The 23,623-nt window shown below is 37.4% G+C and overlaps 1 protein-coding gene across 9 annotated transcripts in view; it reads left to right on the top strand.

Moving 5' to 3' along the window:
• Positions 1-23,623, top strand: part of celsr1a (cadherin EGF LAG seven-pass G-type receptor 1a) — a 77,517-nt gene that overhangs the window by 35,900 nt on the left and 17,994 nt on the right. For 5 of the 9 annotated variants that reach the window (XM_083528241.1, XM_083528239.1, XM_083528238.1 and 2 more), the window contains exons 6-14: positions 3,972-4,052; positions 14,382-14,539; positions 17,484-17,647; positions 18,926-19,051; positions 21,469-21,641; positions 21,911-22,096; positions 22,495-22,608; positions 22,807-22,981; positions 23,291-23,432. In XM_083528241.1, coding sequence (XP_083384367.1) covers positions 3,972-4,052; positions 14,382-14,539; positions 17,484-17,647; positions 18,926-19,051; positions 21,469-21,641; positions 21,911-22,096; positions 22,495-22,608; positions 22,807-22,981; positions 23,291-23,432 — 1,319 coding nt within the window. The remainder of the gene's footprint in view (positions 1-3,971; positions 4,053-14,381; positions 14,540-17,483; positions 17,648-18,925; positions 19,052-21,468; positions 21,642-21,910; positions 22,097-22,494; positions 22,609-22,806; positions 22,982-23,290; positions 23,433-23,623) is intronic. The other 4 variants (XM_083528245.1, XM_083528246.1, XM_083528243.1 and 1 more) reach the window with 1 other exon arrangement.

The raw sequence follows: 23,623 nt of genomic DNA, 5'->3' as shown, positions 1-23,623 counted from the left end.
GAAAAAGGTACAGAATGGGTTCGGCTATCAGTGCACAACTTTTATAAGGTTGTTTATAAATGCAGGGTCAGGTTTATGTTTCTCTCATAGTTTTCTGCTCCCAGAGAATGAGAACATAAATTAGGGGGTAGCTCTAAAGAGATGGAGACAATGAGGTGCTCTCGTGTTCCAGTCCCTGGCAAAGGTGCATGTTCGCATCATTCTAAGAAGCTGAACTTTGCTTTCCTGTTCTGACTTTAATTGGCAGGGGTGTAGGTTGAACCGGTTGAACAGCCGTTTATTAGTGTTTATTGGTTCCTGAGCTCTTGCAGCATTGAAAAGGTCCTGACAGGGTCAACATAAAGGGTTGCTCATTTAAAGATTGCCTATTACCCGGGCCTCTGTTAAAGCTCGGACTGTGAAACAACATTATCACCAGAATACACAGGCCGCAGGTCATGGTGTGATTGTGGTCGTCTGTTGATTCTGTTGTGTCTGGGGAGATTTTACCATGGAAACAATTTAGCTTGATTTTCATGCTGCATGTCTGAGCAGAATGGTTGGTCATGTGCTTTGTTAATAGTTTTTTCATTTGAATTGTGTAAAAACAGTGGGTGTGATTCGGCTTATGAGAAACATTTAAGGCAAGGTGTAGCTGTCACATTGAATACACAGATACAGACATATCTGAATAGCAATATAGAGTTAATAAAATGTACAAAACAGTCTATTTACAAATAACTACGCTACTTATAAAGATCCCAAGCCCAACCATGTATATAGGACACGTCAGGGTGACATGTTCATTGTGTCACAATGTCAATTTTTACAGTGTTACTGCTCAATATGTAAATGCTGTTGTTGAGAGGTCAGATGAGACTAGTTCCTGCTGACAGGAAGGCTACTGCAACATAAATAACCATCTTTACAGCCATTATGATAGAAAAACATCCTAGAATGCACAAAATGAGGAATCTGAACAACATTACCTAATGTTTTACTAGTTCAGTTCAATTCTTATATATATATATATATATATATATATATATATATATATATATATATATATATATATATATATATATATATATATATTTTTTTTTTTTTTTTTTTTTTTTTTGTATAGCGCTTTTTACAATGGACATTGTCTCAATAACCAATTTCCAACCAATCAGTCTTTAAGTCTGTGTGACCCAGTGTAGCCCCAGATTGCTGTTCTTGGCTGACAGAACTGGAACCCATTGTTGTGTCCAGATTTCTGAAAGTAATTCTATGATCTGCATTCTGAGATTATTTTCTTTTAAGTCGAGTTGTAAAGAGTGATTACTGGTTTTACCATAGCCTTTCTGTCATCAATGTGCATTCTTTACTGACCTCTCACCAAATCATCACCAAGGTATTCATACACACACACAGGCATGTATGGGTCCCAATAAGTGTCACAGCTTGCAGCTGCCATAGTTTATGTAAGGTGATTTATACAACTGATTTGTTCAGACACACACTTTAAACACACACACACACACACACACACACACACACACACACACACACACACACACACACACACACACACACACACACACACACGTTTAGTCTGTCTTAAGGAGGTTTTTCCAGTATGTCCAGACTAAAGGGCTGAATAAAACTGTCACACACAGGCCAGATGAGACACCAGCAGAGAGGGCTGCCTGAACCTTCATATCAGACAACCAGTTAAAGCTCTGTAAACTCACCACTCTGTCCTTTAAGGTCAGATAGGTTTGTCTGGATCGTTGTGAAGTTTTCACTGGTCCTTTAACAGCATAGCAAAGTTTCACTAGAAACATATCAGAGGAGAGCAGCCTTTCTTTATTGCATTACCTCTGATTTATGGGTTTAAAGGGTAAACATATAGCATTGCCCCTAAGGGAAGTTACCTTGCTTCTGTACTGAGACAGTGGGGTTAGAGTTCATGCAGTAACAGACACACTCCCATTCAGGGTCTCATTCACTGAACTAATGCATAGTGGTGGAAATGAGCAGGAAATGCTGTTTCAGGACTTTCTTGATTCATTTGAATGAGGAGTTTTCTTAATGTTTTTCTCTATAGGGAAGATTTCTCTGTAGTCCTCAATAATGAAAACAAGCAATGACTCAAAAATAGCAATAATATAATTAAAATAAATAAATAAATAAAATAGTGTTTTAGGAGACAAATAAATTTATTTACACAATTTGAACAGAAGTTTGTGGACACCTAAAGATTCATGTGTGCTTTTTAAAATCCCTTTCCACATTTTGACTCCATTTACACCATAGACTTCCAAAGATAGACATCCAAAGATAATCAAAGTATATACAGAGAATGTCTTCAACTTTGTGGTAAAAGTTTGGAAAAGAACCACATATGGTTATACATAAATACATTTTTATTTATTGTGTGTGTTAGATAGACTTTCATTACATGTGCAGATATTTACCACTTATTGATATGAAATATCACTTTCTTGGTCATTTCCACTATGGTAATAAGCACGAGTGCTTATTTCGGATAAGTTTAATGACCTTGAGTTTCATATTGCAATACAACAATAGTGACCATTCAGCACAAGGATCATCCAGATTCCCAGACAGCTCTGTTGCTCTGTTTTTTTACTTTGGCATGTGTGAGTCAGAGCTGATTCTCAGCAAGATGACACTTTTAAGGTATTGGGATGTGGGGGTCGATAAGATATTGCAGTTTATAGAGTGTCATAGGTGTATTGAGACATGTACCTATAGATTATTTGTAACAAATCAATGACAACTTGATATCACTTATTTTTATAGCAAGTATAACATAATATTTATTCTTTCAGACATTAATAAAATAAAAAAAAATTTTTTTTAATTGCAATTAGCATATATATATATATATATATATATATATATATATATATATATATATATATATATATATATATATATATAAATGCTAATTGTAAAAATGTCTTTGTCTCTTCATATAAGTCTCAGTTTATATGTGTAGATGGTAATATTTATATTGAATATATCCAGTCCCCTAATGTTAGTTTTTGTAGTGAGATAAACAATGGTTACAGTCTCTGGGGAGTTTCTCCCAGACGTTACTGAGAGGTGTGTGGGTGTGTTCTATTTCTCAGGAGAAATTACATCAACACACCCAATATCAAGAAAGTAAAGCTGTAACAAACAAATATGAAACTGGAAATGTAAATCATTGAAAGCAGGCAGGATGAGCTTACTGTTCAATCCAAAGTATTTAACATTTGAACATTTAAGTAATAAACATTTTTAGATTAATTATATTTTCTGATTGCACTGCTTTTAATGACTAGTGTACAGACACTAGAAGTGCTTTTTATGTGAGCTGTTTGTTTGTTTGGTTGTAGATTTTAGCATTTGCACTATATTTAATCCGGGATAATGACCCATTAGACACACACACACACACACCCACACACACACACATATATATATATATATATATATATATATATATATATATATATATATATATATATATATATATATATATATATATATATATAATTCTTATTATTATTTACAGATTTTTTTTATAATATTTGTTTAAATAAGTATTAATGCATAATTTTTGTATTAGTGTGTAATATACTTGCTTTTAGTATGGTGTGGTCCTGCTTTTATCTTTTATCATAAAAATTATAAAAAATCACATGGCTTAATGGACTGACACATATTATTTATACACTGGCAAATCCATGGTTGCCCTTAGTCAATCCACCAAGTGCAATCAAGGTTAAGGGTCAGGCATCTCTCAGTCTCTTCATAGGCATGCATTTAATGAAGGCAGCCTTAAAAACCAATGCTGTCGACACTGATGTCGCAGACTCTTTGCATCACTTCAAAGTGGGCACTAGTTTTATGCAAACACACACAGAGCAATGACAGGGGAGAGAGGCCTGTAGCATGGACTCTAATTGAGCCTTTCTCTCTCATGGTCTACCCAGGACAGCCTGCACCTGCTGGACGCCAGTGGGGTGCTGCGTGTCCCGCTCTATACAGCCTGGCTGGAGCTCACCCATAAGGAGGTACAGTGGCCTAGTCTAGCTCAGCTCTGCGGTGGCGGTACTGCTAATCTCTGGCTCTTTCCCTCTGCCACATATAGTGCTGAACCTGGGTCAGCCTTACTCAGTCCTCCTGCTGGAATGAAGCGTTTGTGTCCTTTTCAAGCTGTCTGTTAATAATATGTATAGTTTCCTTGTGTATCAGCAAGGAGAATCTCTGTGTGAAGCAGAAATGCCAAAAGGGCCATCATGTATAGAGTTGGAGACTTGCCCGGACTTATTTGTATCCAGCTGTAAAGTGTTCTGTTGTAGCATGTCTTTATTGGCCTTTTGATTGTTTTATCCAAGGATCAAGGTTGAGAATTTGTGTGGCATGGAAGTGTGATTGACGTTTCTCTCCTATTATATTAGGTTTTGGTAAAGATTTGAAGATTTTAAAATATATTTTCATATTTGTGGGTCGAAGGTTATTTGGAAAATTGTCTTGACTGACAGGAGGGAAACTCTTCTGCTGTTGTAGCTTATCCACTTCAAAATCGATGTTTTGCATGATGAGATGCTTTTCTGCTCACTATGGTTGATTATTTTTTCGCATTGTACTTCTAGCTAATGATCGGATAAATAGATAACTGCATGAATTTGCAGACTTTATTACTGCATGATTGTGTAGGAGTTGCATTTAATTGCTGTAATAATATAATATAAAGTTAATTATTTTGATTTAATGTTTCAAGGGTGTTTATTGTAGCAGTTACAGTTCAGTTCGCTCTATTAGCGTCCACTTTAAATAGATGCAGAGGATTTAGGAGCGATAACACATACCATGTTTTGCAGAACAGCCAAGGCCTTCTACTATTAAGTTTTGCTATAAGCAAGAAGCTATTTTGTTTGCTTTTTTACTTTAATATTAAATAAAAATGTTATTTGATGCCAGGCTGCATTCTCCCTATCCCCATCAGAAGTGGTCATGTGACCAACAAATTAATCTGGTGATCAAATTATTAGCCCCCACCATGGAAAGTGCTTTGCCTTTAGGTTTTAGAAGAAGAGAGATGGATAAGAGAGAGTGGATGAGACATACAGACGGACTTAGAAAATGTCACACCCCAGATAGGAAGGAAGCATGATGTCATATCAGGAAGCACAGCCGTACCACCAACAGGCTCACACACTGAAGAGGCTCCTGGCCAGAATCAGAAATACATTTCATTCAGAGGGGGAGAGAGATTTTTTAGCAAGAGTGTTATTTTTAGTGCATGAATATGTGATGAAAGATTAACTGTGCACATGGTATTGTTACGTTGTTGTATGTGAGCGATAAGCCTCAGTGGCAGGTTCATATGAAGTGCATGGAGTGTTTTGAAGAACTAAAGTGCGTGTGAAGGGGAGACAAAGAATGTATGTGTCATCTGTTACCCATAGTTATAACAGTCATGTCATGTAGCACATTGACACTCAGAGGTCATTGCTACACAAACTTTACCTCAAACTCGATGTCTTTTCAACTAGCATTAAATGCTATTGCTTTGCTCCAGTGCTTCACTGTCTGCTTAATTAAATATGACTGGAGAACAGACATGAATCATTCTGCTTTTATAAATTCCCTGGTTTCTTTTTGGAGCATCCAGACCAAGATGTAAACAGCCTACAGCAAAACTGTGAAGGTTGGCTTCTCCATCACAATGCAACCAACCACAGAAAAAAAAGAAAGTGTTGCTTCTGAATGTTTGTGTTGGCACACAGGAAGTAATTCTGTCATCCTGAATTAAGCTTCATATAAAGCCTGGAAAGGATAAGATCGCTAATTGTCCGACACATCAATGGATAAAAAAAATAATGTCCTGGAAACGGTTTCCGCATAAAGCATGCTCTCCTTGTTTTATCCATGCATATGGAGATCTAAGAAGGATTATCAGAGAATGACATTTGAACATGTTTAGAGGTGTTTATCCGATTAATCTGAAGATCATGCCAGTTTAAGCGTTCTTGCCAACATTTAAACTGCTCACCTTTGCCTTGTCACTCATTTCAGACTGTTCATGCCAAACTAATGTGTTCCCAGAGCACTGTCACCTGTCACTCTTGTGCATACTTGTCACTAAATGTACAGGCTCCAGTCACGTTTGAAAGGTTTTGTATACTTTTTTGTGTATTCAGTGTAATATTGTACGGGCACAGGCTCCCACATACAAAGCTGACTGACAATCATTAAGAGTTTTTCAGTGTCTCCAATGCCATTAGCAGTAGTCTGCATGTGAATTGCATTGGTTAAAAGTGTGATCTGAGATTTTCTGTGTATTATCTCAACTATCATCACCAGACTACTTTAGAAAACTACAGAAAATCTTCAGAAATAATTAGACAACATTTTCAGATACAATTTTACTTCTAATTACTATTTGTGTAATGGTTTTTCATATTTCAACTTATTACCACCATCATAGACCATCAAATTGTCGTAGGACCTGTTTGAATCCCGATCAAATGGGTTGAAGTTCACCTTTTAGATCTCTAAGGCCCTGTTTTTTTCTACTACTTACCATTTCAAAACAAACAAGAAGGAAATATAGTGCATACAGGTGCATCTTTTGTCCCCCCGCTTTTTTCTGTCAGGAAGTACCTGCATATTGGCTTCATTTTTCTCTTTCTTTTTATCTTCACATTCAGAGCTAAAAGGGTTTCACTGTCTCACTTTGTGCGTTAGATTCCTCAGATTCTGTACAGCATGACTAAACACCATGCTAATGTGAAAAAAATGGTCACCCGAACCGGAAACGTTCACAGGATTGCTTTATAATTATACTCTTGCAGAAATCTTTTTGCGTTTTCAAGTATTTTATAATTTACTTAGTATCCCAAAATCCCAATGTTCAACAGTCTCATGTTAATGAATATAATAATCACCTGATCCTCTGCTTCTGCCTGCATGAGAGTTAATACTTTCTTAAAATTTTACTCTCCATGCAACTGTGTGTGTGTGTGTGTGTGTGTGTGTGTGTGTGTGTGTGTGTGTGTGTGTGTGTGTGTGTGTGTGTGTGTGTAATAAGTTATCAGCGCTGTCTCTACTTTAGAGTTCGTTTTTTAAGGACTCTTTCATATAGTATGTGATGAGTGATTGGAATGTTCTGAGATATTTGAGATCGCTTCCTGGAATATGAGACATATATTTTGTGAAAAAATTTTATCTTCAGGTATTTTTTTTGTTGTTGGCAGGTTTTAACCGGCATTAATGTTAGAGGTTTGTCAGGTGAAGTATGTGTTTAGAGGTGAGGTAAACCAGTCAGTGAGGTGAAGTGGACACCAGCTGAAACTGGAGAAGTTTGTGTAGTGTTTTTTTTCCCTCCTTCCAGTTTGTTCTTGTGTTAAAGGAACAGAAGGAGACAAAAGCCGCTGTCCGTCTGCATCTCCGTGGAACATGGCCAAGCATTGATAGATGACCTTGTTATAGAGACAAGGCCTGTGTAACATATAGGTCTGAAATTGTGGCTCCTGTCCTGTGGGGAAGAGAACAACATGGTGCTAGGTGTATGTCTTGAGGGAATGTTTGGCAATGTGTATGTAGGTGTGTGTGTGTGTGTGTGTGTGTGTGTGTGTGTGTGTGTGTGTGTGTGTGTGTGTGTGTGTGTGTGTGTATAGGGTCAGGCAGGTTCCTTTTAATTATTCACAGCTCTAGGTTTACACTGCTACAGGGTGGGTGAGGTAATGGTGTTTGAACTTTGCGTATAAAGGCTTGGGGGAGGACAGCGTTGTGAAAACACAGTCTTATATGCATTGCTGTGATGCCAGCGCCAGACGTACTGATTGTTCCGTGAAGGAGGAAATGGAAGACACGAAGGAGAGAGAGGAAAGAAAAGAAAGCGCAGGCTGCTGAGTTTCCTCAGTCTAACCCAAATAAAATCCTGTATTTATCTTTCTTCTACAGCTCCATGTTGTCTTTCCTGTACTGACCAGCAGACAATAAAAAGACAACACTGCGCTCTTTATGAGCCTCTCTACACTACTTTACGTGAGAGGAGCTGATATATTATTATTTTTTATCTCAGCTTCATATTGTTGTTACTTTTTTTTTATAGTGTAAACCAATATTCCTTTCAATGTGTTATACAGGATTAGAGATAAATCCCAAAAAGCAACATTGACTGTTCGCAGCCACTTGTATGACAGGCTGAATTGATGTAACAGAAGATTTCTACTTGTCGGTTTTGACAAGGCAGTTTTTCTTAAATCTGAGGTTTCGGCACAAATAAAGATGTCAAATCAAAGAGTTTTCAGAAACTTGAGCTCAGCCTTTGGGCAAGACAATGCCCTCATGTAACAACATGTAAAGATTGCTTGGAAAATGTGAACCTTTCCCCAATCACATCCCATCACATCTGCCTGAACATTTCACCTAGTTCCAAGTAAATTCAGGTCCTAGTCCCGAGCAAGCTTGTTGGGTTTTCCGGGAACATTTTGGAATCCATTCTTCGTACTGAAACTTACTGACTCAGCAGAATCACATACTGCACAGCATTTCATGTGGAAAAATGCACCAATTTTTAGACAATTATAGTGAGCTTTGATTGTGATTCTTTACTGTTAAAGTTATAAAGTGGTTCCTTGTGCTGAATTAAGCTTTGTCCTAGCACAACTTTTTTCTTTTTTCGTTGTTAGCTGTGGAGATCAACATTCAGATGTCAACATTCATATGTGGGGAAAAAAGACTAGGTCTACTACTCCTGGATTTTGCTTCACAACTTTAAAAAGGAGCACTAAGGGAAACGCATTCTTAATAGCTGATATTGTCTTTACAATTTGGTTAAATATACCTAGCCTGATAAGCAGTGTTTACAACTCTTAAATAGTATTGTTTAGCTATCTTTGTGCTCATGGAATTGCTCGAGAGACATAGTGATTAATATGTTGACCTACTTGGAGGGAGCATGTTGAAAGAGTTGCTGAAATGAGATAAAGTCCTAGCTTAATGACGGAGAGAGGTTGCGACGTGTACAGAAATTTCACGAAGGGTTTTCCGTCGTGTTCAACTCGGGTGACGGGATCTTTTGTGATTTTTAGCCAAATGCATTATTTTTTGATAGACCACACCTCAGCATCTAATACAGTCAGTGGTGGGATTACAAAGTGGCTAAATTGTAGATGTAGTTGTTAATTGCGTATGTACTACTGTGTAAATTTTTTTTACTCAGACCATTATCGATCCAATCACCATGCCTCAGATTAATTAGGCTGATTATAAAGACTAACTGACCTGATTGTACTTACATATCTTATGTAGTTACAGAAATATTTTTAAAAAGTACATGCTTCTGTTAAAGGATAGTATTGTTGTGTTTCTATGGTTTACAGTAGTGTCAGGTTTACATTCAGTGACACATGTTGGCCATTTTAAGCACATTTGTGTGCAGACAGCTGGACAAATAGTCAAATATTTACTCATTGTCTCTCTTAAAGTGTGTGTGATGTCAGCTGCAGTAGTGCACTGTCTCTGCAGGACCTTCATCCATTGTTAAAATGCCCCTCACAAGATCTAGTTGTTACTCTATTGGACATCTACCCCTGTTTAACACATGAGCAGGAAAATACCACCATTGTACCACTCTGTAAACTGTGTAGGTTTATTATCGGTTACTACAGCTCAGACTGGTTTGTTACAAATATTAAAAAAAAAAACTGTTTAAATTGATCTGTAATGGCAATGTGATGGTAGGATGGATAGAGAAGGGGGGAAAAAAAAAGTAAGTTTGGAAATGCAGGGCGGCGAATGTACACAAGCTGACACCTGTTGGTTTCAGGGGCCAGAAGGCATGTGGACTGATGCCACAGATAGATGTGCACTTGGGTGTGTGTGTGTGTGTGTGTGTGTGTGTGTGTGTGTGTGTGTGTGTGTGTGTGTGTGTGTGTGTGTGTGTGTGTGTGTGCATTTGTCTAGGGTTGTCAGAATGTTTGTTTTTTTTCTCTTAATGATTTATGTCAGTGGCTGCTAAAACACATCAAGCATTTTTAGACAAATAACCGCATTCAGAGATCCTATTTTAGATAAGCAACCCAACAGCAGAATTCATGGCCCTTCATTATTATATATCCAGCATTCAGCATTCTGTCAATAAGTGACGTTCATACTTTCTGCTACTCTTCAGCTGTGAAACTGAACTGTTTCCTTGTTTCCATTAGCACACAGATGGAAAAAGTAGCCGTAACCTTTCACACATGTCCTCAGCCGTGTGGATCAGCACAAAGAGTCCATTATAATCAATGAAAAAGAGGTTTATGCATCAACTGTGGCATTCCTACATCATTTGTTTATATCGAATTCTTGACATAGACTAGATATTGAATTACCTTCTGATTATGCAGACTGAAGTAATATTATTCCATTATGTTGGTTTCATTGCAGCATGAGTACTATTTCGAGATAAATGCAGACTCAGTGCATGTACCAACACATCTCTCTCTCTCTCTCTCTCTCTCTCTCTCTCTCTCTCTCTCTCTCTCTCTCTCTCTCTCTCTCTCTCTCTCTCTCTCTCTCTTTCTCTCTCTCTTTCTCTCTCTTTCTTTGCTTGTAATGCATGTTTGGTATCCCACATGTCAATCAGTGTTAGGTGCTGCCAAAACCACCATAGGGGATCCTGGCTCAGCTTTCTGCAGGGTTAGCTTAGATCTACTGCACTTCCGCACTCTATAAAGAACTCAGCTCAGCACCCGAAATGAAACTTCAGGTCTCAGTGAAAGCCTACTCCAGATTTGGATTAGTGGAAATGTGACTTCAGGCTCTATCTGGTCGAACTTGAGTCTTTGTGGTACTAATCCATTGACATTTTATTCAATATTTTTTTTTAATATATATATTTGAAGAACATTCTAAACAGAATTTATTGTTTGTCAAGAAAATGATCCTAAAATAAAAGCTATTATATTAAGATAAGTACAAATCTGCCTTAGGTGACTTTGGGTAATGTTGTTTTATTTTTTTAATTGCTCTAGACACTGGAGGTTTTGTGTTCTCGTGCTTGTTTTTGAAAAGCCTGCCAGTAAATGTAATCCAATGTCGAATTTCAACCAGACCTCAAATCCTCTAGTCAGGAATCAGAGATGCTTAGTTTGGAAAAAAAGAAATGCGAAGTAGAGACTCGGAAAAAGCGACACTGTTGTGTTCTTATCATAACACGTGGCGATGTGATAACTCTTGTAATGACGCACATTCTTCAGTACTGATCTCAGCATTTTTGGATTACTTTATCATGCCTCACTGTTGTGAACTTTTTACTTGATGTGTGCAAGGCAGTAGCTTTTTCTCCTTTAGCGTTAGCGCGCTTGTTGTTATCCTACTCCCCTGAGAGCTTGATTAAGAGCTTAGATAAATGACTCGCTCTGGAATGAAGCTTAACTATTAATTCAAAGCTTAGAGTGTGTCAGCAAGGCTTAATCGCTTGACCCTGCTTGCTGTTGTATGTGTAGTATTATACTGTACATGGTACATGCTTAGGATTGAGCTGGCACAGGCTCAAAAGTGCTCTTAGATTTCTAGAGGAACCAACGTACGAAGGAGGTGGAGTTTGTCGAAATGCTGCTTAAAGGCTACTTGGGCTTATTTTTTGCTTTCGTTGTCGAGTGGGTTTGTGGTGAGGTTGTTGTAGTTAGAGGGTTAACCACAGCCGTATATATATATATATATATATACCAAAAGTTTGGACACACTTGGACTCATTCAAAGAGTTTTCTTTATTTTCATGATTATGAAAATTGTAGATTCACACTGAAGGCATCAAAACTATGAATTAATTCATAACTATGAATTATATATGGAATTAAATACATAACAAAAAAGTGAAAAATGTCATATTCTAGGTTCTTCAAAGTAGCCACCATTTGCTTTGATTACTGCTTTGCACACTCTTGGCATTCTTTTGATGAGCTTCAAGAGGTAGTCACCTGAAATGGTCTTCCAACAGTCTTGAAGGAGTTCCCCGAGAGATGCTTGGCACTTGTTGGCCCTTTTGCCTTCACTCTGCGGTCCAGCTCACCCCTAAACCATCTCGATTGGGTACAGGTCCGTGACTGTGGAGGCCAGGTCATCTGGCACAGCACCCCATCACTCTCCTTCTTGGTCAAATAGCCCTTGATGCCTTCAGTGTGACTCTACAATTTTCATAGTCATGAAAATAAGGAAAACTCTTTGAATGAGAAGGTGTGTCCAAACGTTTGGTCTGTACTGTGTATATATATATATATATATATATATATATATATATATATATATATATATATATATATATATATATATATATATATATATATATATATATTAGCAAAACACCAGAGTCAATACATACATCCATCAGAGGGATTCTTATACTACAGTAGGTAAAAAGGCGGAGCAAGAATGTTACCCAACTTCAATACCATATATATATATATATATATATATATATATATATATATATATATATATATATATATATATATATATATATATATAGGTTCTGTATTAGTGTGGTCAGTTGACATTGTAGATATTGTAAAAGTGTGTCAATTGACCACTTATATATCAATACCATATATATATATATATATATATATATATATATATATATATATATATATATATATATATATATATATATATATATATATATATATATATATATATATATTGGTTCTGTATTAGTGTGGTCAGTTGACACACTTTTACAATATCTAATATTCATAAATATAAAATAAAATAAACACCACAAATTAATTAATTATTATTATTATTATTATTATTATTATTATTATTATTATTTTCTTTATTTCTTTATTTTTTTTTTTTTCAACGGTTTTATTGCATGTAAGTGGAAAATATTTCCAAATGAATAGAATAGAAGTCAGTTATCTGTAATTTAGTCTGTGCTGGAGTCTCTTTAACAATTGTATAATAAAAGAAAATAATTGATACAAAAAATGTAAAAAATTAAAATTTTTTTTTTTAATTAAAAACAGCAGAAAAAAATTCTAATTCTACAATCAAAAAGAAATAAAACATGATAATTATCAATTTCAAATATTACTATATAAAAATAACTGTACAACTAAGACTATAACTATATACATATATATAATAGTAAATAGTAAAAATGTTTAAAAAAATTTCTTTATATATATATATATATATATATATAAGGAACCATTTTAAAAGGAACCATGCAAATATACGTGTTCCATGTTATGTGGATGACACCTCATGTCTGACCATTAGCCAGTTTTGTTTTGTTCAGTCTCCTATGTAAAAAAAAAACACCCAGCAGGACTGGAGATAGCCATCTGGATAATAACTCACGCCCTTGTATCCTGCTGCTAAAGCACTGGAACAATGTACCAAAATATGAGCATGCTGCTTTTATCTCTGGAGCCATTAATCTGCTATATTAAGGACTTTTGACACACACTGTGACACACTCGGCTCTTCTAAAACTTTGTTCTCTCCCTGATGGGAGTCTGCTTTCCTGCTCACACCTTGATGACTCCTGCTTCTACATTCTCTCTGACACTACTGCACTTCCTTAGAAAACAGCATCAAATGCTCAGACTTAGAGATGTACATGTAGAAGGGGATGTTTTAAATGTCCAAGACGGCACAGAAGGCAAAACAAACAGGATGAAAGAGGGTTGAGCATCTGAAGGCTAATGTCTAGTTGTTTAGGAAAAATCTATTGGAAAACAGAGTGTGTTTTGGTGGTGTAAAAGGGTAATGATATATAGGTGGGGCAGTGATGATAGTGATAAGGTCTCTGCTGTGGAAACTGTGCCATGCCTGGATCCATCTTGAAAAACGTTTAGTTTCTCGAGAGTTTAGTCTCTCATTTCTGTTTCACTGTATTTGCATCTCTCTCTCTCTCTCTCTCTCTCTCTCTCTCTCTCTCTCTCTCTCTCTCTCTCTCTCTCTCTCTCTCTCTCTCACTTCTTACTTGCTACTTGTATGGTAAATTAATATGAACGAATGTGTTAAACACTTATACAACCTGCCCATACATCAGCTGCCTATATAAAGCCTTTATATATGGTATGTGTATATGTGGCTGTGCATAACAGCTTCTGTATTGCAACCAGTAATTCATTGTGTACAATTTAGTAAGATAGTAAGATATACTTTTATTTAATAATATATTATTTATTATTCATAAATATTAATTTTAAATCTCTGATCAAACCAATTCACTCATTACTTGCTTTAGTTGTGTTGCCATATATTTATATAATGCGAGGTGATTTGCTTTAATCCTTTTTTTTACAGTAAGCTTCAGATTTTTTGTGTCATGTATTTGGACAGACCTTGTGACTGACCTCTCTCTGCATGTGTTTTTGTGTGTGCTGCAGCCAAACATTGGGCGCCTGGGGGTCCCGAATGGTCCTTCCGGGGAGAAGGTGGCAGTGGTGGCTGTGGATGACTGTGATATTGCCATGGCAGTGCGCTTCGGAACTCAAATCGGGAACTACACGTGCGCGGCACAGGGCACACAGTCAGGCCAAAAGAAGTTAGTACCTATTATTGTGTTTATCCGTCTATGTATTTCTCTCGCTTAACAGATCTGTTATATTCTCAGTTGTAATCCCTAGAGATTGCACTTCATGCCCAGTCAGCCCCTTTTATAGTCTTTCTAGTGGCACACCCACCTCCTTACAGCAAATCATTACAAACTGATTCTGCCTGATCACTGAATATTTTTGTCCTAATAGGAGTGGGTCTTTTCAAGGATGACCCCACTGTATTGACATTGCAAAAGGGGCTTATTGAAAAGTAAAAAAAAAAAATTTAATAACGACTATTCCAAAGCTTTTTTAGCCAAATAGAACAGTTGTGGGTGATTTTGGAGTGGCATGTTTTCCTTTAAATTGTCATTGATCTGCAATTGTTATAATATCTGGCTAAACAGCTGTGCACATAGAGATCAAGGCAGTGGGCGTGGCTGCACACGCAGCTCTGCGTTAAAAGCACTTCAAACAAATGCAAATGAAATTATAGCAGGAACAAGTGTCCCCAGCCTGATGGCAAGCAACCTGCTCCATTTTGTGCCAGCCTGCTCCAAGCAGGTCACTGAGTGGATCGGGTTAAATGTAATATGCAGAAGAGTTTTTAAACAGCTCTGTGTGCTGTACATACAGTGAGGAAAATAAGTATTTGAACACCCTGCTATTTTGCAAGTTCTCCCACTTAGAAATCATGGAGGGGTCTGAAATGGTCATCGTAGGTGCATGTCCACTGTGAAAGACATAATCTAAAAAAAAAAAAAATCCAGAAATCACAATATATGATTTTTAAACTATTTATTTGTATGATACAGCTGCAAATAAGTATTTGAACACCTGTCTATCAGCTAGAATTCTGACCCTCAAAGACCTGTTAGTCTGCCTTTAAAATGTCCACCTCCACTACATTTATTATCCTAAATTAGATGCACCCGTTTGAGGTCGTTAGCTGCATAAAGACACCTGTCCACCCCATACAATCAGTAAGAATCCAACTACTAACATGGCCAAGACCAAAGATCTGTCCAAAGACACTAGAGACAAAATTGTACACCTCCACAAGGCTGGAAAGGGCTACGGGGAAATTGCCAAGCAGCTTGGTGAAAAAAGGTCCACTGTTGGAGCAATCATTAGAAAATGGAAGAAGCTAAACATGACTGTCAATCTCCGTCGGACTGGGGCTCCATGCAAGATCTCACCGCGTGGGGTCTCAATGATCCTAAGGAAGGTGAGAAATCAGCCCAGAACTACACGGGAGGAGCTGGTCAATGACCTGAAAAGAGCTGGGACCACCGTTTCCAAGGTTACTGTTGGTAATACACTAAGACGTCATGGTTTGAAATCATGCATGGCACGGAAGGTTCCCCTGCTTAAACCAGCACATGTCCAGGCACGTCTTAAGTTTGCCAATGACCATTTGGATGATCCAGAGGAGTCATGGGAGAAAGTCATGTGGTCAAATGAGACCAAAATAGAACTTTTGGGTCATAATTCCACTAAACGTGTTTGGAGGAAGAAGAATGATGAGTACCATCCCAAGAACACCATCCCTACTGTGAAGCATGGGGGTGGTAGCATCATGCTTTGGGGGTGTTTTTCTGCACATGGGACAGGGCGACTGCACTGTATTAAGGAGAGGATGACCGGGGCCATGTATTGCGAGATTTTGGGGAACAACCTCCTTCCCTCAGTTAGAGCATTGAAGATGGGTCGAGGCTGGGTCTTCCAACATGACAATGACCCGAAGCACACAGCCAGGATAACCAAGGAGTGGCTCTGTAAGAAGCATATCAAGGTTCTGGCGTGGCCTAGCCAGTCTCCAGACCTAAACCCAATAGAGAATCTCTGTGTTTCTCAGCGACTGGCCAGAAACCTGACTGATCTAGAGAAGATCTGTGTGGAGGAGTGGGCCAAAATCCCTACTGCAGTGTGTGCAAACCTGGTACAAAACTACAGGAAACGTTTGACCTCTGTAATTGCAAACAAAGGCTACTGTACCAAATATTAACATTGACTTTCTCAGGTCTTCAAATACTTATTTGCAGCTGTATCATACAAATAAATAGTTAAAAAATCATACATTGTGATTTCTGGATTTTTTTTTTAAGATTATGTCTCTCACAGTGGACATGCACCTACGATGACAATTTCAGACCCCTCCATGATTTCTAAGTGGGAGAACTTGCAAAATAGCAGGGTGTTCAAATACTTATTTTCCTCACAGTATAGCATGTCATATCTAATAGATTATACAGTAGCCTGCTGAATGTTTTAATGTAGTACAGCAAAAAAAAAGGATGTAAGAATTAGATAAAGAGGGCATGTTGTGACATAAAACAAAGCTAATTCTGTACTGCCATTATTTAGTACAAAACACACTCTCACACAACAACTTCAGTTACGGACCAGGTCACAGTAGGGAGCGGCGAAACCCGCACAACCGTTTGATGTGATGCCTAGTAATCTTATCTTGTAAGAGACTTGTAATGCCTCCATTTTTGCTCTTCATGCATGCCGATTAAATGTGTACCTGTGTAGTGAGCGCTCTCTGATCTGCTCCACACCGGGTGACCAGCAATGTTTCACACAATCACCTAATTTTGGAGAATTAGGCTTCTATTAAAATATATTATACAATCCACGATCGTTAAATTAAATTGTCTGCATCGAATTGCAGTTTTCCAAGATGTTTGACAGATATGAGTAGATTAAGACCTGGCCACTGGTGTGCCTTTTATTAGTAAGATTGTTATAACTTAAACAGAAATATGCAGATTATGGTTTTACACTATATTTACTGTATAGTCAATCATTTAATTTATAATGTCTAAGTGACATGCAATTTATGTTTGCACAGCTGTTAGATAAATTAGTGACTAAAGCAATAGTCTGGTATATAGTGTATGTTAGCATCCTGGATGATTAGTAATACCGGATGTCATTTTTTCAAAGATCGCTGGACCTGACCGGTCCTCTGCTGCTGGGTGGTGTCCCCAACCTGCCAGAGGATTTCCCGGTGAGAAACAGAGACTTTGTGGGCTGCATGAGGAACCTAACCATCGATAGCAAGCCCATGGACATGGCCAGCTTCATCGCCAACAACGGCACCACAGCAGGTCTGACTATTAGAGTGGCTTGCATGCACATTGATCCATTGAGTAGTGGCTATTGATTGTTTAAAAAAATTTTTTTATAATAAATGCTTTAAATCTCTTGGTTTCCTAAATTTGTAAACATGTTTTGACATGTACAAAAATGCATCTAAGTATTAGATATATTAGGCATAGATATCTGCACTGTTACACTATATTGCCAAAAGTATTGTGACACAACCTTTTCTGCTATATGTGGTTCTTTTCCAAACTGTTACCACAAAACTGGAGGCACTCAGTTGTACAGAACGTCTTTAGATGCGCTGTAATACAATTTAGCTTTCACTTGAACTTGGAAACCCAAACCTGTTCCAGCATGGCAATGCCCCTGTGCACAAAGCTGTGCACAAAGCTCCTTGAAGATCTGGTTTACATGCAGGAAGATCTTGAGTGGCCTGATTTGGCCTGATTTCCTCCCTACTGAACACCTTTGGGATGAATTGGAACGCTGACTGCACCCCAGGCCTCCTCACCTACATCAGTACCTGCCTTTCGTAATACCCTTGTGGCTGATGAACACAAATATCCATTAACACACTCCAAAATCTAGTAAAACATCTTCCCAGAAGAGTGAAGGGAATTATAGGAGCACTTTGGGATTCAATGTGGAATCCAATGCTTATAAACTCATATACCATTCTAATGACTAGGTGACCTAATACTTTTGGCAATATAGTGTGTATAATTTATAAACACTGTTGGAGATTTTATTTGTGAATATTCCATCCTACATGCTGTGAAATCTTTGATTTAAAACATTAAGTACCATCAGCATCAGCAACACTTTATTATTAATAAACGTTTGCTCAGTTTTGAGTTAAATGGTAAATGCATTTAATAATTATTATTATCATTATCAATAATAATAACAATAAGCAGAACAATAATTTAAATTAGATTTATTAATAATTTAATATTTATCATATATATTATTAATTCATTTATGTATTAATTAATGATTATTTGATTATTATATGATGATGATGATGAGTAGTGTTTAATATTTTTATTTGTTTGTTTGTATGTTTTAAATAAACACACAATTAATGTATAAAATAAAATCACAAAGCTCTGGCTTAACACAAATAACGACATTAGGGTTGCCAGCACATTATCCTGTCATGTAACAGTAGAAATCCATGTGTTTGAGGAGTTAATGATAAGGTGTTTCACATGTTGGTGTTGTATATTTCCGAAATATTCTGTATGATTTATCTACTGTTTTCCCTATTTTTCTTCCAGGCTGCCCTGCAAAGAGGAACTTTTGCAACGATGGCCTGTGTCAGTATGGAGGTCAGTGTGAAAACAAGTGGAACACGTATTCCTGCAATTGTCCTATTGGCCGCGGAGGCAAGAACTGTGAACAAGGTAAGAACGTTTTTGACAATCAGTGTTTTTATTTATTCTTTATTCACACATTGACTGTCCACAAAACCACATGTAACATGCAGAGAAATTTCTGTACTGCTATCCATCAGTTCAAATTTGCTGTCGTTTTTCAGCCCGATATTCAGTTCACTGTGACACAGACTCAAAGCAGCAGCCGATAAGACCCTCTAGCAAATCTGCTGTCATGTTGTTGCCAAGCCTGTTAAGATACACCTTTTTATTCTTTACAGCTTAATAAAAGGGCTCGATTTCATGCCTCAGGAAGAACATGAGTCATCGTCACATGCCTGGCACTGAGCTGTAATGACAAAGTGTAGAATCAAGTTCATGATTCAAAAGGAAAATTCACTCTGGCCTTGAAAAGGCGTGTTATGAGCATGAGGCTGCTTCAGAAAGGAAACTGCAAAAGGGAAAAGAGAATTTACTTGGAAAATAAACTGACTTTATTTGTAGTTTTATACATTTTTTTTTGCGAGTTTTTTGCATTTGTGTAAACATATTTATCAGCAGCAATATTTTCTTGTCAAGTAAAAACACTTTGACCTCTGTCAATCTAAAAACTGATGCTTACGAGATGTCGAAACAGTAATATGTCCTAGAAATAACATGGACCTATACCTCATTTTCTAAATCAAGCAAGAATGGTCTTCTTTTAAGCGACTGTAAATGTGGATGAGAAAATGTGGATTTTCACCTTCAAATGAAAGACAGACAATCTCGCTAATTTCACTTTAGCGCTCTTAGCTCTGTAAGCTTTAATGAGAGAGAGAGAGAGAGAGAGAGAGAGAAGTATTTATACAGCACAAAACTTGGGCATTAGGGAACTTAGATGTGTTCTGATTTGCCAGGAATGTAGCAGTAATGAGATTCTCAAATCCTGTAAAAAGCCTAGGATGATTCATCAGGACAATACATAATATACAACAGTGAACCCTGTGCTGAGTGACTGATCGACATGTGTACATGTGAGGTGAAACAGGATTATAATGATACATTAGTCAGCATGTTAAACAGGGATTTTGTGGTCAGACATTTTATAAGACAGGAAAGCAGCTTGTGGAAAGTTAAAATGTTCTCTTCCATGTGCTCATCTGAAAGCTATAAACTCTGGCTAAATCAGCTTTCTCGAATAGAAAGCTCATGCGTTCATGCTGATGAGGTGAATCCTTGAAATAGCACGCTCACTTGTGTTTCAGTTTAGCTGCAGGACAGTCTTTTTTGCCAACTGTTTTCTACAGATGCGAATGAAACTGCTTTCTGATGGCTTTTATTCTGCTGTTCTGCTGTCTGGTTAGTGAGCAAATTAAATGTACGTCCTGGAGTTAAACACGGAACTCTTGCTGCAAGTGTTTGAGAACCTTTGGCACTTTAGTGAGTGTTGATGGCGGGTGAATAACATCTCTAATCGTGTGAGGTGTGTGTGCTGCATGCTAAACTGCGTGTGAGGCTCTTTTTCTCGTATTTCAGACACGGCATTATCTCTGAGAATTGTAATCGCTTATAAAACCAATTATTTTTATATTTGCAATTATATTTGCATTGCATTTTGTCTTTAAGTAGGTTTTTGGCTTTCAGGCCACATTTAAGATTGACATGCTTTCGTTACATACATTAAGTGTGTATATATATATATATATATATATATATATATATATATATATATATATATATATATTTTATATTGAACGCAAAATACAATTTCACGTTATATAAAACGTATTTATATAACTTGTTGTTGAATGTATTAGAAAAAAGAGTAGTTTAGCAAAAACCATGATCATATTTCAAATATGAATAACTATGTAGACTTACATTCTTATGCACACTTCAAAGAGTCTCAGCCAACTCATTTTAAGTCAGTTTGGGCCAAAAGAAAGAGGCATTTCAAGAAATATTTGAACATTTACATAGCAGCAGGTCAGAGCTTGTAACTGCAATCTTCCCTTGGGGTAACAGAAAACTTGGAGACAGAGAAGAATGACCCAAGAAAAATAGGAAATTTGAGACTGACGTGCTGACAAAATTAGACGCAAATTAAATTTTTTTTTAAATAATAGAATGTCACAAATAATGGGTGCCACTAGACAAGTGTGCCTCACAGTTTTCAGCACTGGGCTTCATCGTGAGGGGAGCAATCGATTATTGATCACATGGTCTCTTAAAGCAGGTTTAATTGTGGATTATAAATTCATGTTATTTCTGGTAATCGTTTAGCCCAGTCTCTGGGATCTCAGGAAGTACAACATCAGTAAACTGACACATGGTTATATTTGTGGGTATTTGAGGTATAGTAACAACCACTAATGCAGGCTCTTTCAACTACGCAATTTTATTATTTGCTGCGTAATTAAATGTAAAAAAAAATGGTTGTTTTAAACTGTATCTTGTTTTTACAGTGATGCCCTCACCACAATACTTTGATGGACAGGCCATGATGTCATGGAGTGATCACGATATCACTGTAGCTGTGCCCTGGTACATCGGCTTGATGTTCCGAACAAGGCAGAGCAGCACCACTGCCACCTTGATGCAGGCTAATGCTGGCTCTGCTTCCCAAATCAACCTGCAAGTGAGTAAACAGCAAGGATCGGACATGTTTTGTTTATGTAAATCGATTTGCTGCTGTTGGTGTGGACTATTTTTTTTATTGAGATTTTTATTGTTTCTTGCAGATTTAATGTCTTACTATGTGTCTAAAAGGGTTGAATATCTTATTGTGATTATTTTATAACTGCATGGGAGCAATGGGTGTTTACAAAAAGGTCTTGAAATGACATTAAGCTGTCCAGCACTTGTTTTCCATTTTCAGAAAATACTTTTTTTATGATTTTCTTGTAGGTGGTGAACCGACAGGTGCAGATGGAGGTGCTGCTAGGGGAGAAGCGCATGGCGCTGCTCGAGTTTCCCGAGGTCAGGGTGAATGACGGAGAATGGCACCACCTTCTCGTAGAGATCACTAGCAGCAAAGAAGGCAAAGACACCAAATACATGGCTCAAGTGTCTCTTGATTATGATATGTTTAAGGTATGTGATGGTCTGGACAACCGTACTATAATTATATGTTATACATTGTGTTTTAAATGAGATAACGATATATTTTGGGCCGTTTGTTATTACAGACAGATATTTAGAAAGTGGTATGCAGTATTGTGATTTTTGAGACACTACTGGAAATTGTCAACCAGTACAGATTTTGTCTTTTTCCACTGAAAAACTATAAAGGCTTAAAAAGGCAACATATTGTAAAATGATGTGTTGTGTGGCTATATTGAGTGATTTGAGGCTGTTCTATGTTGTTGAGTGCTGTGTTAATGCTGATCTGCATGTATTTATGACGCATTGTTAAATGTTTAAATTTTTTCCACCGATTTCGTCACCATACTGTGATTAATGAGTATTGCATGCTCTGGGATGTTCTGCAGAGGTCAATTGAAATCGGAAACGAGCTCCCTGGACTGAAGATAAAGAGTCTGTATATCGGGGGCCTACAGGGGGAGAACAACAATGTCCTACAAGGCTTTCAGGGCTGCATACAGGTAAACATATGGATTTTCAAAGATGATTTGTTCAATTCGATTCAGTTAATTAAAATGGACATTGTCTCAAAGCAGCTTTACATAGATAAAGCGGTAATAAAAGAATGTATAGGTTTGTTGCATTCATTTAAGCCATTACATGGGTTGCCTGTTATGTAGGGTCAATTAAGAATGGAAATGCGTGTACGTCTGTTACAGGGTATGAGGATGGGAGAGACCTCGACCAACATCGGCAACATAAACATGCAGCAAGGTCTCAAGATCCGCGTCGAGGAGGGCTGTGACCTGGCCGACCCTTGTGACTCTAACATCTGCCCTAAGAACAGCTTCTGCATGGACGAGTGGAACGCTCACACTTGTGTGTGTGAGCCAGGTAAGCTGAATATACACACACCTATATCTGAGTATACACATATTCAGCTCCTACATTTACTACATTAAATAGACAATCTGATCCAGAAAGACAAACAACATTACATTGCAGGGCCTTCATGCTAGTACAAATAGTTTAAAAATGCTTTAAGCAGAAGCTCTGTTACATAAGAGATAATGTTTAGTCTGTTCAACAAGCAATATGTTTTTTTAGCTTTGTCGAATGTTTTGCAAAGCTCACTAAGGTACAAATCATTACTTTTTGGTGACATTACATTTTCTCTCTTTTTGTCTCTTTCTCTGCCTCCAGGTTTTTTTGGGAAAGATTGCCTAGACGCTTGCATGCTAAACCCATGTGAGCATGTGTCCACCTGTATGCAGAAGCCCAGCTCTTCTCACGGCTACACGTGCGAGTGCGGTCAGAACTACTACGGCCAGTACTGTGAGAACAAGTAAGAAAAGCACGATAAATGACTTCTCCTCCGGCTAACCTCAACGTGACTCACATTACTTGCTATCAAACCAGCGCAGCGACTTTCAGTGTGAAACTTTCAGTGGCTGCCAACTCCTGCGAGTACAGAATGACGGCTTAGATTCGTTTGTTTAATCAGGCTACAGTCACGCAGTGTAGCAGAGTCCACAT

Source organism: Silurus aristotelis (genome assembly GCF_946808225.1).
Source record: "Silurus aristotelis genome assembly, chromosome: 24".
NCBI classification, from domain to species: domain Eukaryota; kingdom Metazoa; phylum Chordata; class Actinopteri; order Siluriformes; family Siluridae; genus Silurus; species Silurus aristotelis.
The sequence above is the reverse complement of the archived record's forward strand: the minus strand, read 5'-3'. Positions and strand labels throughout refer to the sequence as shown.